At 36.7% G+C, this 20239-nt stretch overlaps 1 protein-coding gene and 2 non-coding genes across 3 annotated transcripts; 2 read left to right on the top strand and 1 right to left on the bottom strand.

Annotated features, from left to right (window-relative positions):
* Positions 1 to 338: 338 nt before the first annotated feature.
* Positions 339 to 410, top strand: TRNAQ-UUG (transfer RNA glutamine (anticodon UUG)). Its single transcript has one exon. It is a non-coding gene; the product is annotated as a tRNA-Gln (tRNA).
* A 9779-nt stretch (positions 411 to 10189) lies between these two features.
* LOC117280084 (U6 spliceosomal RNA) lies at positions 10190 to 10296 on the top strand. The gene has a single exon (XR_004510544.1). It is a non-coding gene; the product is annotated as a U6 spliceosomal RNA (small nuclear RNA).
* Positions 10297 to 10352: 56 nt separating this feature from the next.
* On the bottom strand, positions 10353 to 13628 carry LOC104110357 (polyubiquitin-like). The gene is made up of 2 exons (XM_009619824.4): positions 13515 to 13628; positions 10353 to 11497 (listed from the first exon to the last, which is right to left on the bottom strand). Exons 1-2 carry the CDS (start codon positions 13578 to 13580, stop codon positions 10589 to 10591), a joined length of 975 nt encoding a protein of 324 aa, XP_009618119.1. The 5' UTR covers positions 13581 to 13628; the 3' UTR covers positions 10353 to 10588.
* Positions 13629 to 20239: the final 6611 nt, after the last annotated feature.

The following is a 20239-nucleotide window of genomic DNA, read 5'->3' as shown; positions in this document are numbered from 1 at the left end:
ATAACTTACGCCAATAAATTCAGTTACAAAACATGATTTTTTTTCAAGACGTGCAAGGCGCCGCCAACCTTCCAACAACCTCTCTCGGGATTAGCAATAAGAGTACTGGCTTGTGTGGTAACGGGCGAACTACGGATTTCGCGCTTGCAGGGAACTTTGAAATTTGACTATTATCAATGTTATGGTTCTACTTCTTGATTAAGAGATTTTGATATTTGTCGCATTACGGTGATAATGGAAATTGTACTCCTAATGAATAATAGTTCGTTAGGTGTTAGTCACGATTTGACAACTTCAGTTTAATAAATAAATAACACTGTTGTAACCCCGATATCTAAGGTTCTATGGTGTAGTGGTTAGCACTCTGGACTTTGAATCCAGCGACCTGGGTTCGACTCCCGGTAGGACCTTTATATGTTTTATTTACATTTTTTATCTTAACTGCCTATCAAAGCAACAAGTGATACAAAAAAAGAAAGGGAGGTAAGTTGGTTGTAGTTGTATCGGGCGGCTCAATAAGTTTGATGGCCTAAAGTCAAACTTTAACGAGAGACCTTATTTTTTAATAAAAATAATTCTAGATAATTTTATTTGAAGTTTTTTCTAGTTTTTTCAGAATAAAATTTTTAATAATTTTTTGCATAAACCATTTAATCTCTCATGTAACATTATTTATCTTAAGTAATAAAATCCAATTCAAGAAGTTGATAACTTTGTATCAGAACAATTTTTTTATGTTTCAATATACTTATTGCAATGATGGAAACTTGAGAAAAGCAAAAAACAAATAAAAATGGACTTTAAAAGTGTATTACTAATTTTCTAATGATAATGTAATCTTTTCTTTATATAAAATATTTTATTTTTTTTCTTTGAAATACTTAGTAATATTTTCTAAAAGAATTTGGGGCCTCACGAGAAGATTATAGTAGGATGGATAGAATTCTTTCTTTCTTAACCAGAGGTATTCGGTTCAAATCTTGGGAATGAAAAAAATTCTTTCTAAGGAACGATTTTCACTTTAATGGACTTTACATAGTGCGAATTCGAATTACTCAAAGTCCCAAATTAAATATCGGACATCGAATACTTGAAAAAAAAAAATTGTGGCCCCTAAAATTTTAGGGCTTAAAGCCCCCGCTTTAGTGGCTTCACCCTCTGGCCGCCTCTGAATTGTACCCACATTGCAAACAACAACAATAAGAAATACGGCGCACTCCGAAACAAGTTAGAGTCGATTATATGATTTTTTACTAACCATAGTTTTTTATTTGGATTCATCTCGCGCCAATATTATACAAAATATATATTAAAAAAAAAGGTACTATAAGTTCTCTATATCTCCTGAGATTCATATTGCAAACATTTGAATAAAGACTCTAGAGTCTAGATTATCAACTCCTCTGTTTATTGTTTCATTCAATTGCAATTCTTCCTCTGTTTTTGTGTTCTATTTATGTTTTAGAATTTGGTTTAGGAGTAATATGTTTCTTTTATGCTGTGAGAGTGGGGTGTACTTCTGTGGGTAGACAGAGACTGGGGAAGGAGAATTTCGTTCAAATATGTAATAGTATACGTTTTTTTTTGCTTACTTTCTTCTAGCTTGTGAAACTTTTTTTTTTTTTTTTGTAAAAAATTTTAAAAATGTATTTAATTCAAGAACAATAATTATAAAAACAGATATTAATTGTATGAACGTCAAAATTGAAAATATTAACAATTAAGTGAAATATTTTATTGTTTAAGCTACCTCAACGCTTTGATGTGCCACTTAAGGGAGAGCCTGGAACCAAAATGTGGTTCTTTTTGACTCAAAGAACAAAAATATGTAAAAAAACATACATAGTGACAATAATATATATAGCGTCTTTTTAAAAGACGCTATACCTTAACGGTCGTTTGGCCAGTTAAGTATAGCGTCTTTTAAAACGACGCTATATGTGAATTAATTTAAGCGGTAACTATAGTGCCTTTTGTTAAAACGTTATATATATAGCGTCTTAACAAAAGACGCTATACATATAAATATACATCGTCTCCTTCCCTTCCCCCAAAACAGAATCGTCGAACCTCACACCCCCCCCCCCCAAAAAAAAAAACAAATTAAAAAATCTAAACATCCTCCATTTTTAATCCCAAAAAACTTGTGTGGAGCCCACCCGTCCCACAGAAAGTAAAGATTCTCGGTCCCACGTGCTAGCTAAGGCGTTATCTCGGACATTGTTGCTTGTTTCAGTTCCAAATCACAAAATCTTCGACTTTCTAAAAACCTTAAATCGAGATATTCGACTTAGTTTTCGTTAAAACTTGTATAAAAAATGCATATTAGTTGTTTTTATGTGCTCTATATTATTTTGTGATTATTTTATGATTTAACTAATTTGTTATTTTTTATCCGGACTATAGTTTTAGTGTGCTAAAAAAATTCGTAAAATAGAGAAATTGTTATTAGTTGTTAAAAAAAAAAGTTAATTAGTTACTTTTTATTGTGGTATATGTATTTTCGTGATTACTTTGTGTTTAAATTGATTTATTATTTTTATCCGATTTAGATTATTTATTTGCTAAAAGGCTAGTAAACTAGATAAATTGTTACTTTAGTTCCCCGCAGTGGTATCTTGAAGACTAATGTAGTGCTCGTATTTGTAATGTAGTGACCTTTTAGCGTAGTAAAACGTAGTGCCCTTTAGCGTAGTACCCTTGTATTTATAGAAATTAACCATTTAAGTATCTCTTATTCCCAAAAATACGTCAAAAAGCTGATAGTTCAAATACAAACTATCTCCAATTATAGTCAACAAACGTAAGAACATAAGAATTCAGGATACATTGGTGCTTCTGGGCCTCAAATATTGTGTGAGTAACCGAAATGTGAATATTTAATAATTAAATCTTGTATAGTTATGAAAATTAATTATTTAATTTTAGTATAGTAAAAACTAAGTTAGTAACAAACAAACAAACATATAAAATAATAAAACCAACATATTAGATAATAAAACTAACATATTAAATGATAAAACTAATATATACAATAATAAACTAACATATAAAATAACAGACTTGTTGAGTGAAATTTTTTTAAAAACTTCTCATCATGAACATAAGAATTCAGGATACATTGGTGCTACTGAGCCTCAAATATTGTGTCCGGAACCAAAATGGAAATATTTAATAATTAAATCCTGTATAGTAAAAAATAGGTGAATAACTAACAAACATATAAAATAATAAAACTAACATATTAAAGTAACATATAAAATATAAAATTATAATATTAAAAATGTATCAACCTAATTAACAATATAGTAAAAATATTGAATAAAATTTAATATTCAAGGTATTGCAATATATTTAAGCAATGGAAAAGAAAAATAATGTAATTAATTTTGTTCAATTTACAGTAGTCGTCATGGAGGTTCCGCCTTTGCATCCCGGACCTGCCTCTCTAGAGCTACTATTGCTACATGCCGAGCATAGGTCTTCCTACATATGGGGGGGTAGTTATTGACCCAGACTTTATGTTCTAGGAGAGTAAATGATATGTGGGACTTTCTTAAGACCCACCAGTTCCATCCACGTATAGTCAAACGCCTGCAAGATACGGATTTCTATAGGATCATTAAGATCGGACTGCTGCAGTTGGATTAGTCATTGATCACGACTTTGATAGAGCGGTGGCGATCAGAGACGCACACATTCCATTTTCCCATTGGCGAGGCCACTATCACGCTGCAGGACGTGGAGGTTCTGTATAGGCTACCGGTTGATGGACTTCCTGTTTCTTTTCCGCATGCCATGAGAGATTATACGGGAGATCAGTTCCTAGAGACGTTGCAGCGGCTCACCGGTTTCTGGCCAGAAGATGAGGGTGTATTGGTTAGGGCTAGTCGTCTTGCGTTGACGCCCGTCCGACTGCATTTGGAGGCCATGCATGATGACATTACTCATGATACACCAGATCTTCATATTAACCGGCACACGAGGCTACTGCTGCTGCTTATGTCTGGAGGCGTATTATTCCCGAACACTTCGGAAAACCTAATCAGCTTGAGATTTCTTCATCATCTTGAGCGGCTAGATGATTTATATCAGTACAACTGAAGTGTTGTTGTTCTTGGTTACTTGTACAGGCAGATGTGTCGGGCATGCATGGGCACCCAGCGAGACGTTGCGGGATTTATGCCGCTGGTGCAGGTGAAAACATAGTCAAATACTCTCTTCATTATAACATACATCATAAAAATATACCTTAAATTTTACGTCCAAATTGTATATTAGGTTTGGACCTGGGAGCGGTTCCTGCAGTTTTAACTACCTCTACCACCCATAGCGCAGGATGCACCACCTCCATCGTTTCTCCCTTTGGCTAGGAGGTGGGTTGATAGGCGGAGATACGGACGAGAGTACGAGGCTCGACTTAATCTCCCTTATTGCAGAGATTTGTTGAATTTGCTGGAGGACGCGCAAGTAATTCTATACTTAAGTTTACTTGGCATGGATTTATATGTGTTGCGTATACTCACGGTTCCTGTTTTTACGTAATAGTTTATTTGGAGGTCATACAATGACGCGCTAATAGCTAGCTTGCCCGATTATTTCTCGACCGAGCAACTTATTTGGAGCTCTTCCGTCCCGTTGATGTATCTCGATATTGTCGAGCATCATGCCACCGAGCGAGTCCTTCGCCAGTTTGGTTGATCACAGTTTGTACCTCCACCGCCTGCTTGGCTTATGACACATTACCAGCGGGATGATCGTTCGAGGGTTGACCAGGCATATGAGGCATGGCTAGAGTTGCAGATCGAGGCTTGGGACCAGTGCCGTGATCTGTTTCCGCCACCCCCTCCACCCGATCTTATGGATGGTGAGCATGCTTATATGGGCTGGTACCACAGCATTACCCGACTTTTCGTCGGGAATCCCGTTCATCGAGCTGGCGATCAGTTCGTTCCATACATCGGGAGGCATGAGGCACTGGTATGTTATTTGGTATACTTAGTTATAATGTTAACATTACCGTTTCACAATTAATATTTTACATGTTGTTCATGTTATTGGCCTACATCTGTTCCACTAGTTAGGACTGCAGATGAAAAAATATACCGGCGAGGGAGCGACCGCTTTGCACGACTATGGCCGACAAGTTACAGATTTTGCTGCCCGGACATTGCAGCGAGCTCGGGATGATGAGCGCTTAGGACACGAGGCTGATTATATGGTGCCAGAGCAGTACCATTGTGGGCCAGCAGTACAGCTTGCACATGGTTGACGTGGCAGGGGTGTCCCATGAGGTAGGGGTGTCCTATGAGGTCGTGGCAGTCGGCGAGGAGGTAATCCCCAGCAAGGGGGCGTTGAGGCACCTGTTGAGGATGTTGGAGTTGATCAACGGGGTGACCACCCTGAGCCACAGTCAACTCTTAGTGATATTCCGTCATTTAGCCTGTTGGTTACTCCAGGGACTTCGCAGGTGACCCCGTCAGCTCCATTGTTGATCGCGGGCACGACCTTTACCTCACATGACTGGGATACGTATTTTCCTGACTATCCAGAGGCATCGACTGTTGCTGTTATTCATCCGCTACAAGATATGGATAGTGGGCGCCGACTAAGTTATGGCTCATCATCGAGGAATGCTGAGGATCTTTCACAGGATTTGGTTAGTTTGTTTTACTATTATTTATATTTGTGTTTATATTATTGATTAGTCATAAATATCTAAAGACTATTTTTTGTTTGAAGCCATCTTCCTCGCCTGTTACGGACAGACCTGAGACAGATGATTATATTGAGGAGACTGCTGAGACCATGGTAAGACATTTTAATATTTTTTAGCTAACAAGTACATTACAAATATATATTTCATATACTAAAATATCTCATTATTTTGTAGGTTATTGCTGGATCGACGACCCCATCAACCGAGCCTGCCAGCCTTATTGACGATCATGATGCAATGTATCCTCCGATAAAGAGGCGACATGATGAGGATGCTCCTGATAGTGTAGCCGGGTGGGATGGGATGCGCCTCAGGCCAACGACTGCTTTAAAGCATAAAGGCTGCGGGATACATTAATTTTTTTAATTTTATGTACATATGACAATCAGTAAATAATAGCAACTTTATCTATGGTTTAGCATTATTGCGCTATGCTTCGCATGCTAATGATTCTTTACGGTACAATAATGCTTTTTCAGAAGACAGCTTTTCCAGAACAACAGCTTTATCAGGTTGAAAAGACAATACACATAACGTGGTATGTAACCGCGCTATGCTTCGCGTGCTAATGATTCTTTACGGTACAATAAGAAAGTTTCTTAAACTGAACCAAGTCATATATGTATTTCAAAGACCTTTTGAATAAACATTACAACATCCATTAAAAAATACCACTACGTGTATTGATGTTAAATATAAAAAAGATTGTTTTGAAGGTTTTTTTTAAAAATGGGTTTTTGTAGATTGTTGTATTGAAGTATTAATGTTAAATATCAAAAAGATTTAACAACAATGAAAACATAATTTTATTTCAAATATTTTGCAAGATAAACAAGTACATACACTTATTACAACCACTTAGCGGAATAAAAACACTACGTGTATGCTTGATCGTTGTGCACATTAGATGAACTTCCACCAGGAGCAGGATTACCACCGACACCCAAACTAGCTGAAGGACATTTACGAAGGTCGTATCTTGTTTGCGAGCATATGCCACATTTACGTGCATAAAACGGTATCACCAACATCCATTTAGTTCCGTATACGTGTTTTTTTTGCACTTGTAGCTTACACAAATACTCATTGTTACACACCATTTTAAATGGTTCCGGCGGCCAATAATGCTCATCACCCACTGGCTGCAACTGTCCACTATAGGTGTTTAAGTATGCAGCAATACTATATTGTCTATCAACGTACCGGGTTGCCGCGCAACCTGTATGTTGAAAACATTTCATGGTATGTGAGCACGGCATGTGGTAGATGGACCATTTCCCACAAGAACACAACCTGCTGGCTTCATTTATGGTGTGTGTATTATTCCCCCAATTTTGATGGATAGCGGTGCGAACTTCAAAAATATTTCGCTCGTTGGAATACTGTAAAAATGAATGCCAATGTGCTCGCCTCCTGTATTTCTCAAATCTTTTCATTGGTATTGGCATAAATTCAACACCCCTCTCGATCAATTCTGATGCATCTCTATGCCTTTTAACAAACCTCTCTGCCATTTGTTTGAATGACATCCGCACCATGGCAGTGACAGGTAATCCACGTGCAGACTTCAATAACCCGTTGAAAGACTCTGACACATTTGTAGTCAGGGTTCCCCATCGTCTGCCACCATCCGCATGCAATGCCCACTTGTCAAGCTCATGTCGCATCAACCAATGATAGGCTCTTTCGTCTTCTTACCTGATAGATTCCATGCACCTCCTGAATTTGCACTCCTGGTGATTAGTTGCAGCCATCTACATTAAATCATGCAAGTCCTTGTTGGGATGTGCCTTCTGAAAATTGGCCTTCAGGTGCCTCACACAGTAACGGTGGTATGCATACGGTTCCTGTCATTCAGGAAATTGCTATACAAATTTTACAATACCGTCATGCCGATCAGATATTAGATAAATACCTGAACGTTGTTTGACAACGTGCTCCTTCAAGTGGTTCAAAAATAGCGTCCGCGTCTCTTGGCTTAATTGGCACAAATAGCAAAATCTAGGGGAAATATTTGTCTATTAACATCTACTGTAACAACGATCAACAACTTAATATCATACTTTCCATAGACATGAGTGCCGTCTATGGATATTACCGGCCAGCAATGCACAAAACCATCAATTGCTGGTTTGAAGGCCCAGAACACGTATCTGAATATATATTCTGGTATTCTCGGACTCTGCTCAAGATTCCATTCAACAACAATCCCGGGGTTAAAGTGTTGCAATGCGGCCATGTACCTGGGTAGGGATGCAAATGACTTATCCCAGTCACCGTAAATAATTTCAAACACATGTTTGCGCCCGAGAAATGCCTTTCTTTTGGTAATGGTACACTCATATTCCCGATGGATAGATGTAATACACTCTTTGATCTTGTACCTTATAGAGGCTTCAATGTGTGGAATCAAGACAAGAAAAATTAAGTCAACATCCAAGTTAAAGTGATTCCTGCTCAATGTGTCCATTTCACAATTGTGGGTGCCAATGTATTTACCCACAACCCACATATTTATTTTCTTCTTCCTCGCACGCAGCATTCAATTACAACCCGTAGATCATCTACGGCAAACAGCCTTGTATACATCCGGAGATATCTCCTATACCATCATCTCACAACACTCTTTTACGATGTACATTTTCACCGCCTTGATTAGGCACACCTTATCAGGATAAAGCATGCCCTTTGACAACACTGTTGGTCTAGATTCATCCCACATTGCTGACCGAATTTCGTCAATATCCCTTGTGAGGGCATCCACATTCGGCATACGTGGCAAATGATCAAGATAGGGAATATGCCTTGAATGAAACGGCACGTGGGACTCCTATACTTTTGGTCTAACGGGAGGTGGAGCATGCTCCCTCGTAAAAATAGGTTTGGCATTCTCTTCCTCCTCAACATCACCCTCGTTAGGGAAGGGTGTGTTATCTACAGACTCATCGACATTGTTGTCATAATCACTATTCTCTTCTTCACTCTACGCATCTACTAGATCCCGATTAAATACGTCGTCTTCGGACAGTTGAGTAAGGACAGGACCATCAAGTTGCTCTTTTTCACTGCACAACTCAAATTGGTCCAAACAATACATATAACTTTATATATTCGCTTACAAATCATAATGTGTTGATATCTCATGATGCACATTATCTTGTTGATGCTGACTCCCGGATGGACCACCTTGATCCAACACACCAAAACTTTGGCATATTCCAACTGACCGTTGGTTCATAACTTGTAGAATTCACATCTGACCGGTACCCTCGTGGAATATATGAGTGTTAATATAAATACAATACACAAAAATATACATCGTAGCATAGTAGGAAAATTGAAGTTTACCACTATGCTTGTGGATTATGTATACTAGGGGAGCAATTATTTTCTCGCTCCTCATTCGCATGTGGAGATAAGTTTAGATCCGGCCAAACTCTTTCAGCTGGAACCTGTTCGGCTAAAACTGCTCCAAAATAACCACCCGATGATTGAGGGTTTCCCTACTTTGCGCAACCATATTATTGCGAACGTCTTCAGCCTTGACGTACATTTCCAACATTTTTATCACAATAAATTCCCGGTATTCATCCGGAGTCCTCAAAAAATCTCTCAGAGTTTCATCGTATTCAATGTTAAACTCAGCATAACAAGCAATCCCTTGCGGAGTCACAAAATATGAATATCTTCCGGTTATTTTAAGATTCACTGAACGTTTGCTCACACTCTTTTTTTTTACATAACAATGATACCGATGTATCGTACTCCATTGTAAGTGGCAACTTAACATGAGACTGTGGAGAAAAACTATAGCTTACTGAGTTATTCGCCACTACAACCTCACCCTCCCTCCCCCCCAAATCCCAATATAATGAAACCATAATTCTTCGCTCTTCAGATATTATGACAAAATGTAAAACAACTAAACAAACAAAAATTTCACAACACAGAGTATTTCTGAATGGATTTTTACAAAATCCTTAACGTCCTTATATAAGGCAAAAACCATTCTGAGGGGTGAATTATTTGAGGTATAGAGTCTTAACTTAAGACGCTATACCCAGTTGAATTATTGTTATGTCAATTAAGCCCAGAAAAATTATTTGTGGGCCCACATAATACATATAGCGTTTTAGTGAAAAACGCTATATATATAACGTCGTTTTAAAAGACGCTATACTTAACTGGCCAAACGACCGTTAAGGTATAGCGTTTTTTAAAAAGACGCTATATATATTATTGTCACTATATAAATTTTTCACATATTTTTATTCTTTGAGTCCAAAAGAACCACATTTTGGTTCCGGGCTCCTTAAGGGAGGCAAAGTACTCATTTAAAACATAGCTTCAGGGTTTAAGCGCACCTCAAGTGAATCTTTGGAACGACACTGCAAATAACCAATAGGTGTATATAATACTCGCTTCTTAAATTATCAAATCCTTCAACTTCAAGAATCAAGTCTACAAATCTATCCCTTCACGGACATCCGATAAAAAAATTGGAATGACACTGAGAAGATTAGTATGCGCCCTGCTCAAGAATAAAACACACAACTTGAAAAATGATCCAAATTTAAAATTTAAAAAGTCTACAGACTTGTGAAGAAACTTCAGATAAACTCAAACATCAAACTCCTGTATATTAAGTCTCAGAACAAAACATCAGACCTCTTTGGACTAACTATATAAGTATTTATAAGATAACCAAAGGGCAGGGAGAAAACAATCTTAATATATGGATACAAGCATGTTGTGTTCTCAAAATACTAGCTTGAACATACAACTCTATTTTCTCAAATAGTACCACATCTCTTTCAATGGTGAATGATCCCAAAACCAGAAGCAAAACATGGTTAAATAGTAACAACATCAATGGGCGCGAACGTGCTTTTTCCATAAAGCCAAACGAATGGTGGAGTTTTTCTGGATATTATAGCTGGCTAAATTCCTGGAATCTTGTAAAACTTTTCCCTCAAAATCTAGATTCTGAATATCTATTGGTATTCCAGCCTTGTCAAGAATCTTCAACTTCAGGTCTCTCACCAAGTCCGTTGGGAGCGCGTCCAGGGTCATACATCCACCATTTGACTTAATGAATACTTGAATAAACGGAGACATCAACACGAACCTGGATCTTTGTTCAACATTATATGACAATAGCATCTTTGAATCCTCGAGTTTCTTACCTTCGTACAACAAAGTACAAACGCCAAGTGAGTAGCCAAGTTGTCTTTCGAGCAGAGTTTTAAGATCATTAACAGTGTGCCATAACTTGACTTCTAATTCTGAAATTTTCCCACTAGGCATCTTCACTGAAACCAACAACTTTTCGCTTCTAACAAACAAAATATGCAACGTTGATTCAGATGGAACTTTGAGAAAAGCTAAGGTCTTGTCATCTTCTAGCAACTTTCCGTCATAGACTAGAACATATTGATAAGAATGAATGCCATGTTTGGCTCCAATCAAGTCCTTGATGTCCTGGATTCTGTCAATACTCTTTGCTTCAATCAGGTCGGTTATCTCAGAATGTGGTATTGTGACAAACAATCTTAGCGACTCTGAACTCTTAACGTAAACATCGATACTAGAGTTCTGGTGAATGCCAAAATGAAAAAGCTTTTGATCATCCTTGATCTCATTACCAGCGAAAACGAGCTCCTGATGATATTCTTGTACACCTTCCTTGTGATATAACAATGTTTTGACAGATTTAATAGTATCTGATTTCTTAACCTTTAAAGGCACCGTTTTAATGACCTTCACATATATATCAATCTGCAACAAGATACCAAAAGAAACAATCTGTAATTATAATAATGCAACAACAACAAACCTAGTGTATTCCCACAAGTAGGGTCTGGGGAGGGTAGTGTGTACGCAGACCTTACCCTACCTTTAAGAAGGTAAAGAGGCTGCTTCCGATAGACATTCGGCTCAGGAAAGATAAAGGGAAGGGACAATGACAAGCAAACTAATTAGAACCTTTCTGGCACGGTTTGCAGACACATATCAAAATAAATCTTGTTACGCTAAATTACTAAAAGGTGTATAAGACTACACATTATAATGAGTCTAAATTTGTGACTTTTGTCCAGTAACTTTCTAGAGATTCACTAGTGTTGTTCATTAGGTAATTGTTATACTGCACCGGCTCCAAATAATCATTCCATCAATAGATCACTAATTATACCAAGCCACAAAAATATATGTTGACGCCCGCAAGGGTTGGCTGAGTTGGTTGGGTGAGTGATTTTCCACACGGGAGACATGGGATCGATTTTCCTCACCAACTGCCTTCTCAGTCACAGCTCGTCACACCGAACTTGCCTAGTGCAGTTTACATCTCTTGTTTGGTTTACGAGTTATTGCACAGTGAGCAAAGGTTACCTAGTACGCACCCGAAGGGTAGCGACTGCGAATGTCCCTAAATATATGTTGACCTCAAAACTACTTATTTTGATCAGTATATGTTGAGGTGAAAACTTCCTATTAATTAGTAAATCAATATAACAACAATACTACTTTGTAAAAAGCAAAACAAAATAGTTTTAACAAGTAACGAAAGACATCTAAATGGAGGGAGAACACTAATGTATGTTGGATGATTCAGACTCTTTCAACTGCAACCTTTTTAGTCAGAGGCAAATCTCAGCAAATCAAGCATACAAGGAATTGAATATACAATATGCAACTTGTTCTCATATTTGTGTTATGTGATCTCCTCTAAGTTTCAAAATTTTAAATCTATTCCTGCATCCACCCCCCACACACACGCGCGCGCTTTTTAGCTTTATATTTCTCTCTATTCCTGCATCCCTACACACACGTCACCATTTTGTTATATATACACATATGGAAATACTCAGTACCTGTGCTGGTAGTAGGTATAAGATGGATACTTGCATCCCGTGTTCAAACCAAACAATTTAACCTTAACGGTTAAAAGTTAAAAATTAAAGTTAGGATGCATATCATTCAACCATGATTAAGTGATAAATGTGTGTATGCAAGACATTAATCTTGCATTTGTTAATGTAAAAACGGTGCCGTTATAATTTGTGTTGATTACTCAATATCGATACTCGATACTCGATACTCGATATATAAGATGTAGACTTGCATCTCGTGTTCATACCAAACAATTTAATCTTAACAGTTAAAATTAAAGTGAAAATACATATCTTTCAACCATGGTTAAGTGATAAATGTGCGTATGCAAGACATTAATCTTGCATTCGTTAATGTAAAAACGGTGCCGTTATAATTTATACCTTCTCTTAAAAAAAGAAATGATATACCATCTCAATACAAGAAAAACCTTTTTTTGTTGGTATAACCATATGGTAAGACGCAGAGATTCTAAATCTTTTAAGTTATTGAATTTTAAATTAATAATTTATACATATCCAATAAATTTCTTAAAATAAATATATGGTTTGAACTTTGGACCAAAGCTACTGGATTCGGCCGAACCCGTAGGTTCTACTCTCCCTCCGCCCCTGCATATGGTATCCAATACTCAGTGGCCCGGCTAATTCGAAGCAAGGATTAAAGGCGAAACACTCCCTATAAAAAAAATTATTTCTAGGAATCGAACTCAAAACATCTGGTTACAGATAAAGGAATAATTTGCAACACAAGAATAACCAACTCCCATTCTCCAATAGTTTTCTTTGACTATCTGAGAATGACCAAAAGAACCCCAAAACAAACAAAAAAATTCTCTGATTTTCTATTTTGTCCAATAAAAATAAAGTGACAAATGTTTAATTGTATATAAGAGTAAACTAACCTCTTCTTCTCCACTGGGATTAGCTTTTTGCTCAAATGAATTTTCGATAGCCATTAGCTCTGCCATTAAAGAATTGTGAAATTTGAGACTGGTAATTCCCTTTATAATAATGAAATAAAAAATAGAGATACTTAAGAAGTAATCTGTTGTGGATTTTATTTAAATCTTAACTTAATCCCATCACGACTGCGCAGCCTAATGCTTGGGAACTACTCCCTCCGATTCTTTTGAAATGTGTTTAAAATTTTATAGGGGCGATTGTGCACGAAATTTAAGAAATAAAAAAAAATAAAATTTATAACCAATAACATTTTATAGGTATTTATGTGCGTATAAAATTATATAATGTTTGAGTGGTAAGTACTCCTTCATCCTTAACCAGAGGTCTCGGTGATAAGAAGCCGCTTTTATTAGAAAACGTTTTACCACAATGTGGGATTTTTCGATACAAATTCAAATTTAATCGGTCCCCAATACGGATGTCGGGCACTGAACATTGAGTGAAAAATCAAAAAAATTATATAATTAATCCAAAACAAAAATGTGTTATTCTTATCGTGACAAATTTAAAAAAAAATGTGTCAACGTAAATATAGACATAGACTGAGGAAGTATCATTTATCATAAGAGTTATTCGACTAAAGTATCCATTATCTCTTCTCAAAATAAATAATAATTGTTAAGAAACTTATAGAAAAATGTTTATATACCATCTATTTGAACACATGCTTTTAAAAAAATCACCCTTTTTTGTACCAAATTGGTTTATCGGTTCCTAAAATTACACTTATTTTGTAGCAAATTGGTTTGATTAAAACGTCATCCAAAAAGGACTAGAGAGAGTATGCTGAAAGGAAATTAGAATTAATTTATAATATTTTAAAAAAATTCAGCTTAAGAGTTTTATCGGTAATTCAAATGATGTCATATCTTACTCCAAATTGTGAGTCTAAAGGATATTTGACTGTAATTTGATAAATGCAATGTCTATTTACTCTCTAGATTATCAAACTTCTGCCTATGTGTAATTTTTAAATATCGTGATACATTTCTTTACTTTTTAATCTATGTTATTTGATTTTCCAATATAAAAATAGATTTTATTTATGGAGTAACGGAAATATTAACAAACAGAAGCAACAATCAAATATATTACTAGTTAATTTCAAAATAATGAAAGAATTCCGGGTAAAATATTTTAAAAATTATCAAAAAAAAAAATTGCTCGCCTAATCTAGTTATGTGTGAGCAATCAATCGCAGGGATTTTTGGTACTCCAATACTTAATGCACATATAATAATGCACATATAACTGCAAAAATTATCATTAACGAATCTAAGAATAACACATCTAAGAGCATCTTAAACCCAAATAGGGTCTAAGACCTCAGTATTTAGGCTCTAATTACATAATCTGTAAACAAAATAAAGACATTTCCTAGCTCTTCTCCCTTCTCGCAACATTCCTACCCTCTCCCTAACCTCATTTTGTATTTGTTGTGTCACACAGTTTCTATTAGCATTCTGAGCAGAGTGCTAAACAAGATGTCTCAATTGCCTGACTATAGGTACCATCCTTTATGTAAGTGATCGAAACCAACTCATCTTATTTTTGTGGATGATTTAACGATTGATAGGTTATGTGTCCTGTTATGTTTTGATGATCTAATAAATTTAATGATAAGAACTAGATAGGGAACCTGTTCCACATCCTCAACGTAATCAAGATCAACAAGTCTCAAGTCTGGGACATGTTCCAACACTCAGAGTCAAAGAAACAACAGAGGGAACAGATGGACATCAGTCCTCTTGCTGACTGCCGTCAACTCCCCACTTTATGGGGAATGCCCTTGTACCAAATATGCTTGCATCATTCAAGTGATGTCACTTGTGTAATATTAACATGTAGCAAAGGGAAAACAATACACTTACACATTCTAGATTTGATCAAGTTTCCTCTCAAGTGTGTCGCTGACTTGCAAGTGATTTTCAGGCTTCAAGAATAAAGAACAACATAACGAAGGACCAGTTTTCAGTAATGTATCATCACATGTCCCTAATTGTGTTGTACCTTTGTTAGTGTGATTTAATTGTAATTCCTACTTAGCTTAGCTAGAAGCATTGTGTAGGAAACAAATTGTAAAATCATAAACCTTGTGTTTGTGTCTTGGTTAGAGTTAGTCGAGTTGTAAACTTTATAATAGAGTTATTACAAAGAGGCTTGTAATAGAGTTAGTCGAGTTGTGACCCAATATGTCATTTTTAATTTTAAACATCCATCTCTGTGTTCTGAGACCTCGAATAGCACCTTTCAGCATTCCTCGACTTACGTGGGCAGTTCGTAAATTTTTTTGAAAAGTTTTTATGTGAAAAAATTGATAAAAATGTGAAATAGTGCTTTAAACTCACTTAAGTTAATTTCGGTCAATATTTTAAGCAAACGGACCCGGATCAGTATTTTGATAATTTTAATAGCTCCGTATGGTAATTTTGGACTTAGGAGCGTGTCCAAAAAATTATTTGGAAGTCCGTAGTTAAATTAGGCTTGAAATGACTAAGATAGAAATTTAAATGTGCAAGTTTGACCGAGGAGTTGACTTTTGATATCGGGGTCGGAATCCGATTATGAAAATTTAAATAGGTCTGTTATGTCATTTATGACTTGCGTACAAAATTTGAGGTCAATCGGACTTGATTTGATAGGTTTCGGCATCGAATGTAGAAGTTGGAATTTGTTAGTTTCATTAGGCTTGAATTGATGTATCATTCGTGTTTTCAGTGCTGTTCGATGTGATTTGAGTTTCGACTAACTTCGTATGATGTTTTAGGACTTGTTGGAGTATTTGATTGAGGTCCCGGGGGCCTCGGGTGAGTTTCGGATGGTTAATGGATTCAATTTTGGACTTGGTACTTTGTTGAAATTTTTCTGATGCACTATCTGGTTTCCTTCATCGCGTTCGCGAAGGGGAACTGGGGGCAGGCGAGAATTGATCTTCGGATTCGCGAAGGGGAAGCCGCATTTGCGAAGGGTTGGGCAGATTGTGCATCGCGAATGCGAGTGGGTAGTCGCATTCGCGAAGAAGAGAGAGAGTGCGCGCGCGTGGGGGGAGGGGGAGGCTAACACGTTGGCCTATGCATTCGTGAGTGAGGTTCCGCGTTCGCGAAGGCCTTGTATTTTTTGGTCATCGTGTTCGCTAGAGGACCCTCGCGTTCGCGAAGAAGGAATTTTTGGGCAGTGAGTTTTGTGCTTTGTGAACGCGAGGCAATGGCCGCATTCGCGAAGAAGAAATGCCTGGGCAAAAAGTTTAAGTTCCGAAAATGAGACTCCATGTTTACCGATTTGGTGCTCGGGGAGAGGTGAGTTTTGGGAGATTTTCAAGAAAAATAACAGGGTAAGTGTTCTTAACTCAATTTTGGTCAAATTACCCGAATCTCGCTATTTTTAGTATTTAATTGGTGATTAAGTTGGAAAATTTTGAAAACCCTCTTGGTTAAATTTGAAGATTTGAGGGCCTAATTGTTATCAGAATTTAGTAATTTTGGTATGACTTGGACTCATGGTTGACTAGGCTTTCATATTTTGTAACTTTTGTCGGGTTCCGAGACGTGGGCCCCTCTAGTGATTTTTGAGTGAATTTCGGTTTTTTATTAAAAAATTTAGTATTTTCATACAGAATTTGTTTCTATAATTCGTGTTGAGTATATTGAATTGTTTGTTACTAGATTCGAGGCATTTAGACACCAATTCGCGAGGCAAAGGTTTATTGGAATCTTGAGGTTAATTGCGAAGCAAGGTAAGTGTCATGGTTAACCTTGACTTGAGGGTATAGAACCTTGAATTATTGTTACATGAATTTTATTTGTAACGACGTATAGGCGAGGTGACGAGTGTTTATACATCGTCAAATTGATTGTTTGCATATTTATCTGAAAATCATAAATTATTTTAAATCATGAATTAATTAGTATATTAATTATTTTTCTCATATTTCTTATCCAATATATGTCTTGAATTCATGCTATAATTTCTACATACTTATTTTACTTATGTGTCTTAATTGCTACTTGACATTTAGCATATTAAATATTAAATTGCCTATTTTCTCCCTGATTTCTATAATTAATTGCTACTTGTCATTACTTGTTTCCTAAATAAATCATAACCATTGTATGCCTTGTTGTCTAATAATTTCTTATTGAATGTGGTATTTATTGGAGTAATTTTACATTTAAGAGTTGTTAAATTATATTGTTGGAGCGGGTTGCACGCCGCAACGGATTTATTTTAAATTTATATTGTTGGAGCTGGTTGCACGCCACAACAGATTTATTTTAAATTTATATTATTGGAGATGATTGTACGCCGCGACGGATTTATTGAAAGTTTATGTTGTTGGAGCGGGTTGCACACTATAACGGAATTTAATTGAAAGATTATATTGTTGGATCGGGTTGCAGGCCGCAACAGATTTTATTCTAAGTTTATATTGTTGGAGCGGGTTGCACGCCGCTACGGAAATTTATTGAAGGATTATGACTGCTGAATTGACTTCAATTATTGGTATGATTTAACCGTCTTGCCTCTATTCCTATTATTATTATTATTGTTGCGTACAGGTTAATATAAGTGACCTGCCTTAGCCTCGTAACTACTTCGTCGAGGTTAGGCTCGATACTTACAGAGTATATGGGATCGGTTGTACTCATACTACACTCTACACTTCTTGTGCAAATACCGGAGTTGGTCCCAGCGGCGTACTGTAGATTTGCTCGGATTCAACTACCAGAGGATACGTGAGGTACAACTGCACGACGTTCGCAGCTCTGAAGTCCTCTTTTACTTTATCTTAGTTGTGTGCTTTCTTTCAGACAATTTTATATTTTTATTCAGACCCTTATTTGTATTATTCTACAAGCTCGTGTGCTTGTGACTTAAGTTCTGGGATGGTATTTAGACATTGTATTATTTTTGGTTTGCACATTTAAATTCAGATATTATTCCGGTTGTTGATTTCTTTATTATTTAATTAAGGTGATTGCGAAAAATGGTTAAAATTATTCTAACGTTGGCTTGCCTAGCAAGTGAAATGTTAGGTGCCATCACGATCCCGGGGGTATGAATTCCAGGTCGTGTCAGTGAGGGATTAAGGTTTTAATTTCTAGGTTATAATAGGTTGTAATCTGACCTTACTCAGTTAGTGAAGTTGAAATCCTACAAGTGTAGGTCGTGGTTTTTAATCTCGTGAGCTGAGAGTTTTCCACATAAAACTCTGTTGTGTTTACTTATCTCTTTGTGTGTGTTTTATAGGAACTGATAGAGAACTCGATTCTCTATACAGTTTGGTGGACCCTCAGTTTCTATCACTGATATTTAGTAAGGAAAATATAGCTTCGATTAGGAGGGTAATGGATGCATTACATCGCTTTAGTGCAACAACATGCCTGGTTGCAAACTTAGAAAAATTAAATCATTGCAGGGGTGGATGAGAATACAAAATCTGAATTACTGAGGATAACAAGTTTCTCTATTGGCTTGTTTCCTATGAGATATTCGGGGCTTCCACTTTCACCTAAAGAGTGGAACAAAATGAATTGTCACCTACTAATGAAGAGGACTACAGAAAAGATCATTGTTGTATTTGTCAGGCATTGTCCTATACAGGGAGAGTACATGAGATAATATTCATACTGCCACAGAGTATACTCAAAGATGTGGATAAAAGATGTAGAGACTATCTATGGGGAAGTACAGAATAGGAGGAAAACAACCCTAGTGTCCTAGGAAAGGGTATGCCTACCAAAAACGTTTTCGCCCGAATTCATGAAGATTGTGTTGATTTTAGCACACGAAAAATATAAAATGATGTTGAATTCCTATTTTATGACCCTAAAATGCCAACAACAAGGAACGGTCTGTTAGGAAATTCGAGGTCGGTCGCGCGAATTAATGAAGATGTCATGGACAATATCAAGCGAAAAAATTGAAAATCGTGCAGAATTACTATTTTATGGCCCTAAAATGTCAAAAAAGGAGGAATGATCATGGCGAGATAATGACTATGGTTTATTAGGTCATTTTTATGGGCTCACAACATTTCAGGCGATTCGGGGCCGGTTGCCCGAATTCATGAAGATGGCGTGGACAATGAAAAATCAGAAATCATGTTGAATTCCTGTTTTATGGCTCAAAAATTCTAAAAAGCGAGGAACGATCATGGCGAAGCAATGACTATTGTTCATTAGGTCATTTTTATGGGCTTGAAAAATTTTAGGAGATTCCGGGCCGGTCGCCCAAATTCATGCAGATGGCGTGGACTATACCACACGAAAATCTAAGAATCGTCATAAATTCATATTTTATGGCCCTAAAATACCAAAAAATGAGGAACAATCATGGCGAAGCGATTACTATTGTTTATTAGGTCATTTTTTATGGGCTCAAAATGGTTTAGCAGATTCTGGGTCGGTCGCCCAAATTCATGCAGATGGCGTGGACTATATCACACGAAAATCTAAGAACCGTCCTAAATTCCTGTTTTATGGCCAAAAAGGCCAAAACGGGGAATGTCATGGTAAAGCGATAGCTATTGTTCATTAGGTCATTTTTATGGGCCAGCAAATTTTTAGGAGATTCGGGGTCGGTCTCCCGAATTCATGCAGATGGCATGGACTATAGCACACGAAAATCTGGGAATCATCCTGAATTCCTATTTTATGACCCTAAA

The sequence above is a fragment of the Nicotiana tomentosiformis genome, chromosome 9 (assembly GCF_000390325.3).
Source record: "Nicotiana tomentosiformis chromosome 9, ASM39032v3, whole genome shotgun sequence".
In the NCBI taxonomy this organism is placed as follows: domain Eukaryota; kingdom Viridiplantae; phylum Streptophyta; class Magnoliopsida; order Solanales; family Solanaceae; genus Nicotiana; species Nicotiana tomentosiformis.
This window is presented reverse-complemented; position numbering and strand designations above follow the sequence as displayed.